This window comes from Gracilinanus agilis, chromosome 5 (genome assembly GCF_016433145.1).
Source record: "Gracilinanus agilis isolate LMUSP501 chromosome 5, AgileGrace, whole genome shotgun sequence".
Lineage (NCBI taxonomy): Eukaryota > Metazoa > Chordata > Mammalia > Didelphimorphia > Didelphidae > Gracilinanus > Gracilinanus agilis.
The window spans coordinates 108,142,191-108,160,970 of NC_058134.1; the positions used below are offsets into that span (position 1 = coordinate 108,142,191).

General features: G+C 37.2%; 1 protein-coding gene across 1 annotated transcript in view; it reads right to left on the reverse strand.

Moving 5' to 3' along the window:
• WEE2 (WEE2 oocyte meiosis inhibiting kinase) overlaps nucleotides 1-18,780 on the reverse strand; it is a 66,586-nt gene that overhangs the window by 23,543 nt on the left and 24,263 nt on the right. The window contains exons 5-12 of the mRNA XM_044679006.1: nucleotides 16,288-16,457; nucleotides 13,941-14,062; nucleotides 8,315-8,461; nucleotides 5,970-6,077; nucleotides 5,763-5,848; nucleotides 4,348-4,518; nucleotides 676-818; nucleotides 5-77 (exon numbers count right to left, since the gene is read on the reverse strand). Coding sequence (XP_044534941.1) covers nucleotides 5-77; nucleotides 676-818; nucleotides 4,348-4,518; nucleotides 5,763-5,848; nucleotides 5,970-6,077; nucleotides 8,315-8,461; nucleotides 13,941-14,062; nucleotides 16,288-16,457 — 1,020 coding nt within the window. The remainder of the gene's footprint in view (nucleotides 1-4; nucleotides 78-675; nucleotides 819-4,347; nucleotides 4,519-5,762; nucleotides 5,849-5,969; nucleotides 6,078-8,314; nucleotides 8,462-13,940; nucleotides 14,063-16,287; nucleotides 16,458-18,780) is intronic.

Genomic DNA, 18,780 nt, shown 5'->3' on the forward strand with positions numbered 1-18,780 from the left:
TGACCCCTAGGGATCCAGGAGAGCTTTGGCTGGTATCTTCTAGAAGGCTCTGAGCACGTTGAACTTCTTTTAGTTCCCTAAAAAAAAAAAAGAAAGAAAGAAAGGAAGAAGGAAGGAAGGAAGGAAGGAAGGAAGGAAAAGAAGAAAAGAAAGGAAAGAAAGAGAAAGAGAGGGGGGAGAAAGAAAGGGGGAGAGAGAGGAAAAGAAAAAAGTTTGTTTTCTTCGATCCAGCCAATTAACATTAAAACAGCATCAGAGGAAACTACTGATGCCTCCCCTCATTTTATTGTTTTCATAGACAGTGTTATGGTTGAGATTAACTGTGTGGCAAACTGCAAACATAATTAGCCAAAAATGAACTAGCCGAAACACCAAAAAACTCATCCAAAAACCACCTTTGTAAGAGCAGGCAGCTATTCTATTTCCCCATTTTATGGCTAAGGCACGAGTGTACTCAAAAGACAAGTCCAAGTATCAACCACATGAGGCTCTTTCAGGTAAAACAAAGTTCTTTAAGACTGGTTTCCTCTAATATTAGATTGTTCTGGTATGAAATTCCATAGAATAAACTGAAGTCATAGGGATCTTTTGGCTAATGGCAATTGTAAATATGGTTCTAAACTATAACATGAGTGCTCCTTGACTAGGTTATTAGCTCCAGTATTCAGAACCCACCTCTCTAACTCAGCTGTCTTGAACTTTTCTCTAACCAGTTCCTTCTGAAGCTTTGCAGTCATACTCAAAGAAGGTCTGAGGATTGTGTTCCTAGTTAAAGATGCTGCCGTAGGTCTCTCTTCTGGTTTAGGATGGATCATACACTATGAAGGAAAATAAAGTGTTATTGTCTTAAATGTGGTTCTTTTCTAAGATTTTAAAACTTCTTGACCCCCTTGTGCAATAGTGTGCTGATAAATGTTTAGCAATCAGTTCCCTGGAAGGAAATATGTACATACAACACTTTTAACTTTCAAATGCATTATTAACATCTTTTCCATCAATTTAAGTCTAGGCAACAGAAAAATAAAGAAAGTCCCCCTTGCCAGCTTCCAAGATATAAATGTTCACACTGAAAATTTAACAGTCGGCTCTCTTGAGTCAGTTCAAGACAGCTCTGGTATTTCTCTATGGATCTCCTTTTTGTGACCCTTGATATTGTTGGCCATCTAGTCTTCCTTGTGCTGCTCCCTTCTCTTCACATTCAGTTCCACTTATTGTTTGACAGGTCCTCCTTAGAAGCCCCTTCTAGAGATTCCTCCTCTTGTTCATAACTGGGACCATTTCCAAAGGAGTAGTCATCGACTTCTGTATCTAAGTTTGTCCAGTCTCATAGCTTCCAGTATTGCCCCTGTGTGGATGACTCCAAAGCCTATATACCACATGTACCACTTAAAATATTACTAATTAGATGGCCAATCATCACAATCTCAATAGCCCTAAACTGAAATCTCCCTTTACCGTGCACAAAAATGCTTCTTTAAATGTCTCTCTCTCTCTTTTTCTTTTTTATGAAGATACTATACTGTCCCTGTAGTCTAAGGAGTAGGGAACATTTAATGCTTTCCTTTATCCTTAACTTTCACTTAAATCCTACATTTGTCTCTTAAAAAATCTTTGGCATAGGGGGCAGCTGGGTAGCTCAGTGGATTGAGAGTCAGGCCTAGAAATGGGAGGTCCTAGGTTCAAATCCAGCCTCAGACACTTCCCAGCTGTGTGACCCTGGGCAAGACACTTGACCCCTCCATTGCCCACCCTTACCACTCTTCCACCAAGGAGCCAATACACAGAAGTTAAGGATTTAAAAAAAATCTTTGGCATCCATCAATTTCCTTTTCATTTTTACAAAAACCACCCTAGTTCTATTTTTTGCCTACTTCATGCCTGAATTATAACAATAGTTTCCCTGATTTCTTTATCTCTTGCTTCTCCCTTCTTAATCCATTTTCTATCTAGATTCCACTTAAGATCTCTTCCTGTTCTAAAAATCTATGTTCCTACCAAAGGAAAACCACTTATTACCTATGAAAGGACCCTGTTATAAAGAGAAAAAATAATTAAAATAACTAGTGTTAATAAAGTAATTTAAGATTTAAAAATCACAATACATACTCATATGTATTATATTTAGTCTTTACTGTGGGGTAGGTACTATTATTATCATCCCCATTTGAAAGATGGGGATAGAGGGAAAACATTTGGGAAATTATACACAGACAGGTAAATATGAGAAATCTACAATTTCTAACCCATAATTTAATGTACCTAATTACCACCGTCTAACTTGACATTTGAGGTTTTCAACCACATAGCCCCAGTCTTCTAGTTTTAACTTTTTTTGCCATACCATGTCACTACATGTGCAGGATATGTACAATATATAATAGGATATGTCCTATTAGGATCTAAGTTCCTAGAATACAAGAGCTGTCTCCTTTTAAAATTTGAATTCTCAGTGCCTGACACATAATAAATGCTTGCTGATGGATACTAATCATTGGCACCAGCTACTAATTAGTAGTAGCTGCATTGTTTTAAATTATTTCTATGTATCTTTACCTTTAGTCATAATTTTCTCCCGTCCTGGAAATGCTGAAATAATTTCCCTACCTGGAATGGTTTTCTGAAACAGGGAAGAAGAGGGAATATAAAGTGTAGACATAAAAACGAATTTAATTTATAAAGGAGTAGGGAAAAGGAAGCTCATTGAAGAAGGGAACTGTAGACTTTTTTTGTATTTTCCTCTCCCTCCCCACCCCCAAGAAGAATTGAGAGGATTAGGACATGTGATTAATTGATGCAATTGAGTGAACCACACTGACTCCATCTTGTTAGTCAATTTTGGAGCTAGCTCAATTCCCTTTCTATTTAATTATGGACCTAATCCAAATTCTGTCTTATGAGAAAAGTTTGCTCACTTGTCAGAAAAGGGGAAAATCTTATTGCATTGTTTGGACCTAGCCCTGCATGGGTAGGAAAACTGGACTACCTGTACCTGTTGTTTAGAGACCCTTAAACCAAGGACCTAAGTCATCATTGGTGAACGTTTTCAAGATCATGTGCCAGAATTACAACTTCAAGCTGCCTGTGAGACACCTCTCCCCATTATCCCAGACAACAGAAGGAGGAAGTGCTCCCATTGGGCTGCTAGACAGAAGGACAGGTCATGCAAAAATGTGCTTAGGTTTGGTGGAGAGGGGGAACAGAGCAGCCCTTTCCGTGCCACCCCGGCACTCATGCCAGTTTCACCAACACAGACCTAGGTTATGTTGACCAAAAACATAGTCAGATCCCAAGACTGATGAAAGAAGTTTTTTCATAATTGTACAGCTCAAGCAACTCATATGTTTTACTTGAAAACTAGCCCTGCCTTGTATGGCTCAGTCAGTTGTTTCCATGTTTTTTTTTATTGTTTACAGATATTTGAGGAGGAGTGGGATACCTCCTTTCCTGAATTTCCAGAATTCAAGGAATTATACCTGTTCACTTTCCACCTCTTAATTTGGAAAGTCCCTAATCTTTCATCCAGTTAGAAATCAGATTAACTAAAGTTTTATTGCTTCCATTTAATTAATTGGTCCTATTTGATTGTTTTTAATGTATGAAAGTCTACCTTCCCCTGTATTTGGAGCCTAGCACTAAATTGAAGAAAGGACATGAACTATATCCAATTTTTTGGCAATTAGCATGCATTTTTTAATAAATCAATATGCTCTGAAGCTCAAACTTTTGTTTCCTCAATCATTTCATCTTTTGCTCAATGCATCCCTCTGCCTACCATCTAACCATAGCATAATACTAAGCATAAGTAGCACACAAATACTTTAATTAAACATACAATTTTTCAAAAAGCATAAAAGATAAAATGTTATAAAAATTATAAAGGGACCAGACAGTAAAATAGCAACTTTTAACCACTCTTTTTTTTTTGGTTTTTTTTTTTTTGGTTTTTTTTTTTGTTTTTTTAAACCCTTAACTTCTGTGTATTGACTTATAGGTGGAGGAGTGGTAAGGGTAGGCAATGGGGGTCAAGTGACTTGCCCAGGGTCACACAGCTGGGAAGTGTCTGAGGCCGGATTTGAACCTAGGACCTCCCATCTCTAGGCCTGGCTCTCAATCCACTGAGCTACCCAGCTGCCCCTTAACCACTCTTTTAACACACTTCAAGTTCAAATCTGTGACTTGATCCTGATTCTACCTTGATGCCTTCCCCTGCCCTGTTTGCTGCTCTCTAGATCATCCTCTTAATTTTTTTTCTTCCTTTCAGCCTAAATCCACCAATTTGCTCCATTCTTCTCACCCAACCTCTACCCCAACTCTGAAATGCCACCCTAATGTTATAAGAGCTACCACCTTAAGTAACTTGTAAAAGTCTTCAGAGAGTTCCTGCGGGAGATCTGGAAGATTCCCCTGACGGATATGATGCCAAGGTTCATCATTGCGGGGTAATGACTTTGCCCCTGCTGCCACAGCAATTGTCAATCCAAGGGCAAACACGTCAGCTTTGGGAAGGTGTTTATAATCCTTAAAAAAAAAAAAAAAGGTTAAGCAAAAAGTCTGCTAGTGAACCTGGGCAGTCTCTGGGAGAAATAGTTTTTCTTTCAAGGACACAAGGACAAATATATACATTTTGTACTCTTAAGCTAGTTGCTTTGTTCCTGAAGGGAAGAAAAAAACTAAGAAAAATTTTTTCACTCAATTTATGGGCACTTGTAGATTTTGAGGAACCTGAAAGATGATATGCTCAGAGAGAAGGATATTTTTTTTAAAGAAAAAAAGAGGATAGGTGATACTGAGAAAAAGAATTCTTTCCCTTCTCTCATCAAAGCCACAAAGGGATACCAAGTTATTATACATATGTGTTTATATTTATATTTAATACTTACCTTCTGTCTTAGAATCAATACTAAGAATCAGTTTCAAGGCAGAAGAGAAGAACTAGGCAATTGGGAATAAGCAATTTATTCCATGCCACAGCTAGGAAGTGTCTGAGGTCAAATTTGAACCCAGGACCCTCCTATCTCCAAGGCTGGTTCTCTATCCATTGAGTCACCTAGCCACCTCTTACACTATATTTCCTGACAGATATCTTCAGAGGGAAGATTCTAAAAGCCATTACAGTTACAAGGAGCAATCAGCACTACCAGAAGTACTGGGGACATGGGGCTTTACAAACAGGAGCTTGGCAAGAAGATCTCCATTCATCTGACTTTTGGATATTTTATCTCAGAGCAGTATGGGACTTTCTTTAAAAGCATGTAAAGTCCTTGAGGGCTAGAACTATATTTTTAACCTTTTTCTTTGTATCACTTAGTATATAGCAGGTTCTCAATAATAAATACACAAACTGTACTATTCCATAATGAACAAGGGATTCATCTAGAGTAGTGATTCTCAAACTTCCTGGTCTTAGAACCTTTGTACACTCTTAAAAATTGAGAACCCAAAAAAGTTTTTTCTCATGTGGGTTATATCTGTCAATATTTACCATACTAGAAGTTAAAATGCCACATTTTTATGAAAATAGTTTTGACCTCAGACAACTTGAAACAAGTCTCAGGAAAACCCAGGAGTCCCTGAACGATTACTTTGAGAACCACTCATCTAGGAGAATATCTATTGTAGACTCCTACATCTGGAATAGGAAAAGAGATTCTACAATATCATAGGAATACTTTTACATTTCCTGCATTCTGAATGGCAGCAGGTTCATCTTCCCTCAGTATATATCATCCACAACTACGTTCCTGATTTACAGGGAGGGGTACCTCTTGTAAAATTTCATTGGCCAAGAAGCGACTATCTCCCTCCTCTACTTGGGGGTTCTGGATTGAAGTCACAAGGCCCAGATCACCTAAGAGAAAGAATTAAAGAATTACTTTAGAGGTCTCTCCTAGAAAGAGGTACAACAGGAAAGGAATTATCAGTACAGATTTCATCAGATCACAATCAAATGTATATAAAGCTGTCCTCACCAATTTTATATATCACATTAGCAGAAAAGAACCAGTCATCTTCATTTTCCCCTTCTTCTGGGATACATGGGGCATCATCCTTGTCTTTTCTACAGATGAAGATGTTACCTGTATAGTTGGATTTATTAAAGAGTTAATGGTGGAGCAGCTGGGTAGCTCAGTGGATTGAGAGCCAGGCCTAGAGACGGGAGGTTCTATGTTCAAATCTGGCCTCAGACACTTCCCAGCTGTGTGACCCTGGGCAAGTCACTTGACCCCTATTGCCCACCCTTACCACTCTTCCATGTAGGAGCCAATACACAGAAGGGTTTTAAAAAAAAAAAAAAGAATTAATGGCTCTTCTCAGAGGAGAAAAAAATTTGGAAAATATTTTATTTTGAATAAAGGCTTCTGAAATTTTTTTAGCTCCATGATCACATTTCACTGGGACTCTTTTCCCTCTTCAAATTACCTTCCCTTTTGTCTTTACAACAAAGACTATTGCCCCTTCATTGAAATTTCCTCTGAAGTTATTCTTTTTAACATGATACAATCCAAATAAATTGGATATGGATTATGGACTATGACCAAAAGATGTTATCAGCTTCTCATGGAGGACTCAGTTTTTGTTAGACCAGCATTTTCAGTTGCTAAACTAATAAGAATAAATGAATACACCTAGAGATGGGCTAACAAAAATTCAGGGTTCCAAGTTCAAATCTAGCCTCAGATACTTCCAAGTATCCTGGGCAAACCACTTAACCTGTCATTACTGCTCTTCTGCCTTGGAACCGGTACATGGTATTTATTCCAAGACTGAAGGTCATGGTTTTAAAAAAAAAAGAAGAAGAAGAGAACACTCATAAGAATAGCAATTATCACTCCTTGAGAGCTTTTCTATGTGTATCTCCACCAGCATTTAAAACAGTACTGTGCATAGAGTAAACACTAAATAATTGCTTTAGTCATTCATTTAGTGCTCATTAACACTCCCCCCAAAAGTTATGATTATATCAATATAAAATACATACTATTTTTTAAAGAACAGCTAGTTTCATATAATCCTTTAAGTTCACAAAATATTTTATAGATAAATAAATATTATCTCATTTGATCCTAACATCATTTGGAGGCTGAAACAACCAATATTCCCACTTTAACAGAAAAAGAAAGTGAGGCTCAAAGAAATAAAGTCACTTGTAAATTACACTATCATTCTTTCCCCTTGTCCTGAAAAGCAAGAAAATATTCAGCCAGCTTCTGATATTCTAGTTATTAACATTTGACTACTCAGTTAATTCTTGCTCTTAAAAGAACACTACTATATTTTTATCCTAGCTACTACATGATTCAGAAAGCTACAGGAATAGTGTGAAAATAGATATACAAACCCACCCAATATGCAGATAGATTTTCACTAATAATGGTAGTAGGACCTTCTTTCCCTTTTCTCTTCTCAAATGTATATTGGGGAAAAGCGGGGTTTTGGGGTCAAATATATTAAAGATTGGTCACCAGAGGGAAAATCCCCAATTAAAGAATAACCTCAAGTCAAAATTGACTTTTATGGAAATTTATTTACAATTTAGAAGAGGAAGAAGAAAAAAGGAAAGAAGAGTCTAACACAGTAGGTAAATTGCTACAATCCCCTAATTAATCCAGGTAGAACTAATTAACCCAAACCAAGAGTCAGAGGGCCAGAGGCAAATGAAGCAAAAGCTTCAGTCACAGAGTCTCTATTAAAGGGAATTTCCTTAAGAGAAGTTCAGGAAGAGTCAGTCTTTAAACTCACCACATGGAATTCCAAAGGAAGATTTAAGAACAGTCTCACCAAGGTCTCAGGGTCCCAGCCAGCACTCCTCCACGAACCAGAAGAGCTCCTTCTCCAGAAGACCTTCTGACTCACTCAACTCTCTCTTTTTAAAGGGGTCACTTCCTGTGCCTCCCTCCTAGTTCGTGTGTCCAATCACAACAGATGCTTCTCTTAGGACTGCCAAGGGGGCAGTCAGTAGATTCCGATTTGTCACCCACTATAGCACACGTGGGTTATAGACCTCCCAAAAATGGAGATGTTTTCACCTTTGGTGATTAAATCTAAAGATGGGCAGTGTAGATTTAATCTAATTATCACAAATGAAAGGTGGATGTAGTTTTCCTTTTTTCCTCACTTTAACTCATTCCTTCCCCACCCCACCTCCCACCCCCACCCTGGCCCCAGCCCCACTGTAGGAGAAGGAACAATTCTTATCTCATGCTATACCAGTAAACAAGAATATTTGTTTTACTACATCCACAAATTCTGACAATAGATGATTTGGAAGGTCACAAAAGTAACAGCAAGGGGAAGAAAGCAGGGATATACTGACTGGGCTTGATGTCCAGGTGCACTAGGCCTGATTGATGGATATACTTCAGTCCCAGGGAGATTTGCAGGAGCATATTCTTGAGTTCCGGCTCTTCGAAGAAACGACCAAGTCTCTCATTTTCAGACACAACAGCTTGCAAGCTCCCACCTAATAGAGAACAATACCAAGAAGTCAAATGGAGAGAGCTAAAAGGCAGTGGCAAAATACATGAGCCAATCTTTGAACAACCACTTGTTTGTAAAATGAAAATCTTCTATAAGAAGCATGAGGAGGGAGTAGCTAAGTAGTACAATGGAGAGAACCTCAGACCTGGAAATGGGAAGTCTCGTCTTCAAATCTGGCATTGGACACTTCCTAGCTGGGCAAGCCACTTAAAACCCCAATTGCCTAGCCCTTGCTGCTATTATGTCTTAGAATTGATCATCAGACAGAAAGTAAGGCTTTAAGGTAAAAAAAAAAATGAGGAGGAATCAAAGACTTTGGAAAAAAAGAGACCAAAAGAAAGATTTTCTAATATCCTCTGTGGATTCTGGAATACCTCTACATAGTTCCCACTGCGTTAAACCATTGAGTGTCTTTACAAATGACTTGGGTGATGGCCCTCTCTTAATTAAGATCTATGAACAATTCTGGAGTATAACTATTACTGATTATAACACCTGCCTCTCAAGGAAGTGTGAGCACAGTGCTTTAGCATCTACTAAGTCCTATACATTTGTAAAAATGAATCCTAAGGACCATTCTAGGACAAAGGACTAAGGCAGATGATAAAACTCTAAGGATGCTACTGTGTAAAATACATTTAGACCCTTTTCTGTTCAAAAACCTATCCTCTGTCATGTGAAAGGTTAAATCCACCTCTCTTCTACTGAGGGTCAGAGGGCTATGGCAGCTTATTTAAAAATAGTTGCCAGGACCCTGTTTGGGAAGAAATGGTTAAAGATGGATGACCTATTCATCAGAAAGGAAGAAACAAGTACAAGAAAAAAATAAGAGATGAACAACTGGAAAAAGAATAAGTAAATAGAGAATTGGAATCCTTTACTAAGTTTTAAGTTCCCCAAGTGACCACATCCTACTTGGAAGGTAAGAGCAAGATAGTATAGGAAGAAGAAATTCTATATGTGGATTTTATGTTCTTTGGAGTCCTGTTGTGATTCTAGGAGATAACTGGAAAGCTTAATTCCTCAGAGAGGAGAGGAAACACCCCAAACTGAGCTTAGAAATCATTTAATATTAAAGTTGTGGGCAGGGAAGTGAAAACAATTATATTTAACTCCTCCAGGGCCAGAGCTAGAATGAGGGAGAGGGAGAGGGAATGCTAGTTTCCCCCAGTAAGCTCCTTAACTAGAGACTATTTTTTTTGTTTTAATATTCTATGGAATATACAGTACCTGGCACCTTAATGCTTCTTTTTACATTGACCTAATATGGGACTTCTAACCAAGAGCACTCAGGAGGCTCAGATAAAACAAAGTGCCCTTTAACAAGTGGCAGGCCCAGTAAGGTGATGATGATGATGATATTTATACAGCGCTTTCAAATTCTTTTTATATATTACTTCATTTTGTTCTCACAGTTTTTTTCATTATTTAGAAAATATTTGATTACTTTCTGTAATTAAATCCACATAAATAAGACCTTACATATTTAATACAGTGTGATATCACTGGGGAAAAAACTTTAATGTTAATTTCTGAACAAAGCCAACTCAACACAGTAGAAGTAGTATACCTTTTCAAAAGTTATCATCACAGCTAAAGTTTCCAAAAATTCAAATTATATATATAAAACCAATAGCAATTTAGTAGGCATAAATAGCAATAATAATCTTTCAGGGTTCTGAAGTCATTGAACAAAATTATACCTCACTGTTTCCCAAAACAAACAAAAACCCCTAAAATACTCCTTTCCTCCTACAAAGAAATTATTTTTAAATGCCAGAAAAACAACATTCTGTTATTGATGTGGTACCTGCTGCCTTTTATTTGCTTCTCAATCATCATCTGTAAAAAAAAAAAAAAGTCTAGCTAGAATAGTATCACTAATAATAATAACATAGGTGTTATTATGATCTCCCATTTTACAGAGAAAACTAAAACATAAAGAGGTTAAGGGATCTGCCCAGGAAGTGTCTAATACAAGATTTAGCCTTGAGTTTTCCTGACTCCAGGCCCCATGTTCTATCCACTAAACTACCACTCTTATAGTAAATTTGGTCTGTTCAGGGAATGCTGAGCAATCAACAGGCAGGCAGTACTTTGGTCTCCCATATTAGGAGAACATTTCTTTTTTTTTTCATGACTTTGAATTTTTATTTTTTAGAAAAATTTTCCATGATTACATGATTCATGTTCTTACTCTCCCCTCCATTCCCCCCAAACTCCCAACCTCCCCCCACTCCATAGCCAACGTGCATTTCCACTGGTTTTAACGTGTGTCTTTGATCAAGACCCATTTCCATATTATTGATAGCTGCACTGGGGTGTTCGTTTAGAGTCTACATCCCAAATCATGTCTTCATCAACCCATGTGTTCAAGCAGTTGTTTTTCTTCTGTGTTTCCATTCCTGTAGTTCTTTCTCTGAATGTGGACAGCATTCTTTTCCATAAGTCCCTCAGAATTGTCCCGGATCATTGCATTGCTGCTAGTATAGAAGTCCATTACTTTCAATTTTACCATAGTATATCAGTCTCTGTGTACATTGTTCTTCTGGCTCTGCTCCTTTCACTCTGCATCAATTCCTGGAGGTCTTTCCAGTTCACATGGAATTCCTCCAGTTTATTATTCCTTTCAGCACAAGAGTATTCCATCACCAGCATATACCACAATTTGTTCAGCCATTACCCAATTGAAGGGCATACCCTCATTTTTCCAGTTTTTTGCCACCACAAAGAATTTTTGTACATGTCTTTTTCCCTTTGATCTCTTTGGGGTATAAACCAAGCAATGGTATGGCTGGATTAAAGGGCAGGCAGTCTTTTAAAGTCCTTTGGGCAAAGTTCCAAATTGCTATCCAGAATGGTTGGATCAGTTCACAACTCTACCAGCAATGCATTAATGTCCCAATTTTGCCACATCCCCTCCAGCATTTATTACTCTAGGAGAGCATTTCTAACATGAAAACAGCCGTCCTTTGGAATACTTGAGAATTCTTTTCAAAAGTTCAACAGGTGAATGAAAATTAAAAATCAGAGACAGTCTTTGGTGGTTCATACCCATAGATTCATTAGCATAGGGACATTCATTCCAAAAGCCAATGTAGAAACTCCCTTCCCTTCCCTATTCCTAACAGGATCTGTTACTTAAGAGGTTTAAAAACTGTAACTATGGTCATCCAGCTAGTATGTGTGAGAGAGAGGATTTGAACCCTGGTTTTCCTAACTCCAAAGTTGTCTGTCCACCCCATTATGCCATGAATGCTTCTCTAATCAATGTTAGAATAATCATATAAAACAAAATGCTCTGGGGAAAGCACTGTATTAAAAAAGCAGAGAATCAAGGCTACAAGGTAGCATAGTGGATAGAATGGCATGGCACGTGTGGAATCAGGAAAACCTGGGTTTTTAATCTGGCCTTGGACATTTCCTAGCTCTGTGGCCACGGGCAAATTACTTAGCCCCAACTGCCTAGCCCTTGCTGCTCTTGTGCCTTAGAACTGTTCACCAGAACAGATAATAGAAGGTAAGGATTTAAAAAATAGAGAATCTGGTTTCAAATCTTGGATCTTGTAAGACTTTAAGCAAATCATTTCATTTCTCTGGCACTCACTTTTTCCATCTATAAAATGAAGGAAGGGAGGAAGGGGAGATGAAAGTTCTGGAAAACCTGAGATCCTTTCTAAATCTAGATTGTAGAATCCTAAACAAGTTAGAAGGTATATAGGTAGTAATATTTCCTCAAATCCAGCTATGGATGTGGTGACTTACCAAATCAAACCATATAAGTTAATTAGTTAACAAATGGATACAGAATCATACTGTTATAGAAAAAGCAATGTAGTAAATGGTGAGATGATTCACTATTCTGGACTAGTTAGACTTAAGGAGAATTTACTACAGTCAAAACCCAATGCAGTAAAGTTAGGTCACAATTAGTATGAATAATCAATCTCCTAAAGTAGTTCAAAGTATTTGAAATGGAACTCTTCAAAAATAAAATTACATAAGATATGCTTATTTGTCCCAGTCCAATTTACAAAAAAAAGTATGAATTTGAATAATGTAACCACTTTAGGAGAAATGTGTTCCTAGTAATTGGGACCTAGTTATATAATTCATCTGGTATTATCTACTAGAAATGCAAAACTAATGCTCTATGGAAGGAATAATCAGCTTTTAATTTTTTTAGGTGAAAACATTACAGAAGGATAGAGAGAGATGGGGGATTATGATATGATGACCACCACTACTAGCATCCACCATCTATTTGAGAGATATCTGTTTCAAATTGAGGCTGATATATTCAATGCAATGTCATCCTCTTAGAGCAATGGTCGGCAACCTTTTTGGCCATGAGAGCCATAAACGCCTGCAGAAGGAGGAGGATGGAGGCAGAAGGCGCTGGAATATGGGGCGGGGGCTGAAGGGCCCCCTGGGGCACATCCTAGGGGCTCTGCCCAGACTGGTGGGTTGGGAGGTGGAGCTAGATATGGCTTGAGAACCATACATTGCCAACCCCTGCTCTATGTACTAAAATCCTGGAAATTTCAAAACCAACCCACAGTCTAACAAGCATCCTGTAGACTTCCAGAGTTAGTCTGCTATAGGCCTATATAGTAGGTACAAATGTAAAAAGATCTTCCAAGTTGATCCCACAATAAATCTCTTCGAAAGTACAGTGAAATCTATGGACTCCTCAGAATAATATTTTAAGTGCATAAAATATATAGGATTGCAAAGGAAATCAATTATGTTGAAAAAGTTATTGGAGGATTAAAAAGTTTTTGGACTCCTAGTATAGAATCCCTGATTACGCTGAAATACAGTTATCAGAGAATTAAAAAGTTGTTGACCTCCTGGTTAAGAATCCCTGCCTTATGTAGCTCAAAGACTCCATCTCAGTACAGCCAACCCACTGACCATGGCATTACAATGCATAATGTAATTACTTCAGGCCATATCTAAGACTCAAGTTTCAACTTTGTATTCTCAGTACATTGTAGGCATTTAATAGAATTTTTGTTGAATCACTTTCCATATCCTACACATGAGATTATTTACCCTGACATAATTTTCTCTGAATTTTAATAATATCTAACAAGTTGTTTAGCAATAATAAGTTTATAATTTAAAGATTAGCAATTATGGAAGTTGGAATAGATGTTGACCATAAAACAGGAGGGTCAATAACATAGATATAGCCATATGGTGGATTTGGACATAGTTGAAGTCAAGAAGTAGAAAATGGATTTGCAGAGTTCGTCTTGGTTATTCTCCTTTCTCTGGGCAAGAATACCATTGAGACCATCCCAGAGATGTACTGCCTCTGTAGACCTGTAGCAGACAATGAATGGTTTTTGCTAGTCACCGGTAGTACCATGATGTGAGGTATCACCAATGAAGGTCAGTCCCTAAAGACCCTGAACTTCATTTTGTTCCCCAGAAATCAGAATTCCTGAACTCACCATTGCAGTACTCATTCTGAATGATCATACGGTCATCCTCTGCCCATGCAGAATAGTAACGAACGACATGGGGATGCTGTCCAAGCACTGCATGTGCATAAACTTCTCGCAAAGCTGAGTTTCTTAGAGACAGAGGGATAACAAAACAAGAACATACATGAAAATGTTTTGGAAACAAACTTAGTAGTGGTGTTGCTGAGCCAAAAGTTATATATATACATATGTGACCCTGGGCAAGTCACATAACCCCAATGGCCTGTCTCCTCCTCCCACTCTTCTGCCTTGAAACTAATACCTAGTTTCAGCTCTAAGACAGAGCCTAAGGGTTGTGTTTTTTTAAGCCATATACAGTTTCAAAACTCTTTGGGTATAATTCCATATTGTTCTCCAAAAACGGGTGGATCAGTTCACAGTTCCATCAGTGTACTGTTGGGTTCTAGTGTCTCTATCTTCCATATTTCCTCCAAAATTTGTCATTTTGCCTTTTTATCATTTTAGTCAATTTGATAGGTGGGAGATATCTCGTAGTTATTTTGATTTGTATTTCTCTAATCAATAAGGATTTTAAAATATGTTTTCATATAGTTATATACAACTTTGATTTCTTTATCCAAAAACTATCTGTTCACATCTTTTGACCATTTATCAAGTGGGTAATGGCTCATAATCTTATAAATTGGAGAAAGTTCTCTATATGTTTTAGATCTGAGACCTCTCTCTGAGAAACTCTATAAATTTTCCCCCAATTTACTGTTTTCAAACTAATCTTGGCTGCATTTATTTTATTTGTACAAAACCTTTGTAATTTAATTAAGTTAAAATTATCCATTTTACATCTTATAATCCTTCCTGTCTTTTGTTTATTCATAAATTCTTCTCCTATTTAGGTAATATGTTCCCTGCCATATTCTACATGTGTAGAAAATGCTAATAATGATGGATCTAGGAGGAAGCTTCTCAATGGTTATTCCCAGAAATGCAAGTGTGCTTCTAATTCTAGTCCCATTACAAAGTATTATGGGTGAGGAGGATTTGAACTCTCACAATATTCCATCATTCTTCAATAAGGAAAAAAAGGATACTTTCCTCCATCTGGGAATGACTCTTTAGAATTCAGTGGATAACTGGATTTTAACTTTTTGTCCAACCAAGAACAAAACTAGAGATAACCTATGAGAGTATGACCACATAGGTCCAGCCCTTAAGGGAAGAAGAATGAACAATATAAAATGGGAAATACATGGAATAGGTGAGTATAATGCTTGGTCAATTTCAGTATTAATACCAAGACTCTATTTTGGACCCACATCTTTAAATTCTATATTACTGATCTGTCTTATTCCATCTCAACAGTGCTATAAAAGTCATAGCTAACCTAATTCATATGGCTAATTTTCATGAGAAGAATGGGAAAGTTTATTATTTTTACACTCAAGGCTAATTAATACTTTGTACCTCTTCACATAAGAATGGTATCTGACTCTAACAACCTGATGCCAAGTGTAGTTTCATTTCACAATGCTATACTCATTTCACAATGGTATACTCAGAGCAGAACTTAGACAATAATTGTTCAGTTCTAGGACAGAAATAGAAAGCAAACTTGCTCATTTTTTCTTATTTGTTAAACAAAGTCTTGGATGTTTAAGCTGTTCATACAGAAATTAAAAGAAAACTCTCTTTAGCCAACATGAATATTCTATTGGAAGAATTCCTGACCCACTGGATATTCCTAGAAGGGTCATTTCAAGGAAGACATACATACTAAGGGCTTATTTATGTAAAATTAAAATGGCAACAACCAAAAGCCCAATAAAATTATGCTGCTGACTGAAAAGCATCATCAAGTTATTCTGTAAGATTTAATCCCCTACCTCTGAACATGAAGTCTTGGGAATAGGAATAGCTAACATTTATAGAATACTTAATATGTGCCAGGCAATGTGTTAAATGCTTTACAAATAGCACCACATTTAATTTTCATAAGAACCCTGGGAGGTAGAAGCTATTTTTCTCTTCATTTTACAGATGACGAACCTGAGGCAGACAGAGTTTAAGGTACTTGCTGAGGGTCTCAAAGTTAGTGAGTGTCCAAGGTTAGACTCTAAGCTTAGAGCTCTATTCACTGTACCACATAGCTACCCCAATGTTATGGATGAAGGATGACATACAAGTAATAAGGACACTGAGGGAAAAAGCAAAAAAATTTTGTATGGGGCTTTAAGCTGTGTTCTAATTAAGTATCTAAGGATATACTGAAATATTAGCACTTTATGAGGTTGTGTTGGAAAATGTTGAATGTTCTGGATGAATTCTTATACTTTAAAGCAATTAATTTTAAACTCACTCATTTGCGGATCCTCCCAAACGTTTTGTTGAGCATTTAATAGCATAAATACATCCATCCAGCCTTTTGATGCACTTGTAGACTGAGCCAAATGCTCCTACCCCAATTTTTTCTAACTCCAGGAATTCTTTTTCGTAGCGGGAATTTGTCCTCTCTCCTGTGACATGTCTCTGAGGAGATTAAAAATAGGAAGGTTAGACTGAAATGTGCTAGAAAGGACATAGAAAAGCACATTAGTCACCTTACCTTTCTAAAGTATTCTAAGGTCATCAGCAATCTTCTGAAGAAATCCAAAGGGTTATCCTTCTTCTTTTATCTTTGACACCAATAACAACAGTGACTTTCTCATTTCCTTAATCTTATCTTCACTCATTTCTTCTCATACTCAAACTTTCTTTTCTTCTTTCTCCAGACAATGACTATGGATGCTTATGTTGTTTAAACTGCTCATACACAAATGGTTCCCCCCAAGTTGTATTTGGTTTTTGCAACTTCCAAAGCCGAAGTTATCTTTAATAACAGTATTAGGAGGTGACGCCCAGATGGCAGAGAAGGTATAGGACCCTTCAGATTTCTACCAAATTACCCTCCAAAAAGCAATGATATAATACCTCGAAGTAAATTTTGGAGCAGCAAAACCTACAAAAAGATATAGTGAAGTAAAATTTCAGACCAAAACAACTTAGAAGGCCATCATGAGGGATCTAGGGTACCAGGATAGAGGAGGAACACAAGGGTGACAGGGCAGACACCAGCCAAGCAATAGGTTCTGGGCAGAACTAAAGCAACAGTCTAGGCTTCTGGAACACTCAGCCACAGATGCTAAGGGGGGCCAGACAACTGCTCAATAAGGGATTATAGGGGCCTTTTGCTGGAGTGCAAGACTCTTGGTATATTACTCATAGCCAGTACCAGGTCAAAGTCCTAGGGTAAAGTTCCAAGGTGAGGAGCATTTGCAGCCACAGGGAAGTAAAGGAACCTGGGCACAGTTCCAAAAGGTAAAAGGGTGCTTGGGTTTACTCAAAGAACAGAGCACAGGCCCAGAAAATATTAAATACAGTTCTCCTTACATCATATTCTCTTGGAAGAACTTAAGGCAGATAGATTCTCAAAGTCAGCTCTGAAGGTAGCTGCACAAACAACCTGAAGCTTGAAACAGTGCTCCCCTTGCTACAGTTACAGAGCTCAGTTTTGACAGTTTTTTAATTAAAAAGAAAAGGAAGAAAAATGAGTAAATAAAAAAATGCTCAATATAGAAAGTTATTTTGGTGACAGGGTAGACTCAAACTCAGAAGAAGACAACAAAGTCAATACTGCTGCATCCAAAGCCTCCAAGAAAAAATATAGATTGCTCTCAAGCCCATAAAGGATTATTGGAGGTCAAAAAGGATTTTTTAAATCAAATAAGAGAAGTAGTATTAAAATTAGGAAAAGAAACGAGAGTAATACAGAAAAATCATAAAGAGTCAATGGTTTGGTAAAGAAGGCACAAAAATATTAAAGAAATTAATTCCTTGAAAAACAGAATAGGCATTTGGCAAAAGAGGCATAAAAATCCAAAGAAGAAAAGAACTTCCTAAAAATCAGAATTGGTTAAATAGAAAAAGATATTAAAAAATGCAGAAAGGAGAAAAAATTCTTGAAAGACAAAATTGGCCCTTTGGAAAAAGAGGTAGAGAAATTCACTGAGGAATAGAACTCTTTACAAAGTAAAAGTAGAACTAGCCAAATGGAAAATGAAGTACAAAAGCTCACTCAAGAAAATCATGCTTTAAAAATTAGAATTGGGAAAATGGAAGCTAATGACTCCATAAGACATAAAGAAAAAAATCAAAGTTTAAAAAATTAAAAACAGAAGAAAATGTGAACTATTTCATGGGGGAAATAACTGACCTGGAAAATAAAGTCAGGAGAGATAATGTAAGAATTACTGGACTACCTGAAAATTATCAAGAAAAACTGCCCTGCTATTCTAAAAACAGACGGCAAAATGGAAATTGAAGGATTTTTGTGTGTCACCTCCAAACAGCAAATAGAAGAGATCCCAAAATGATAACTCCAAGGAATATTATAGCCAAATTCCCAAACTCCAGGGCAAGAAGAAAATACTCTAAGCAGTCAAAAAGAAATAATTCAAATATTGTGGAGCCACAGTTAGGATAACACATGACTTAGCAGCTTCTACATTAAAGGATGAGAGGGCCTAGAATAGGATATTCCAGAGGAAAAAGGAGCTAGGACTTCAATCAAGAATCAGTTACCCAGCAAAACTGAGCATAATCCTTCAGGGGGAAAATGGGTATTCAATGAAATAGGGGACTTAAAAACATTCCTGCTAAAAACACTAGAGTTGAATGGGAAATCTGACTCTCAAATACAAGACTCAAGAGATTCATAAAAAGATAAACAGGAAAGAGAATCAAAAGACATTCAAACTATACAAATTATTTGATATAAGCAAAGAAGGAGTCCTACCAAATTCCTTTTATGACA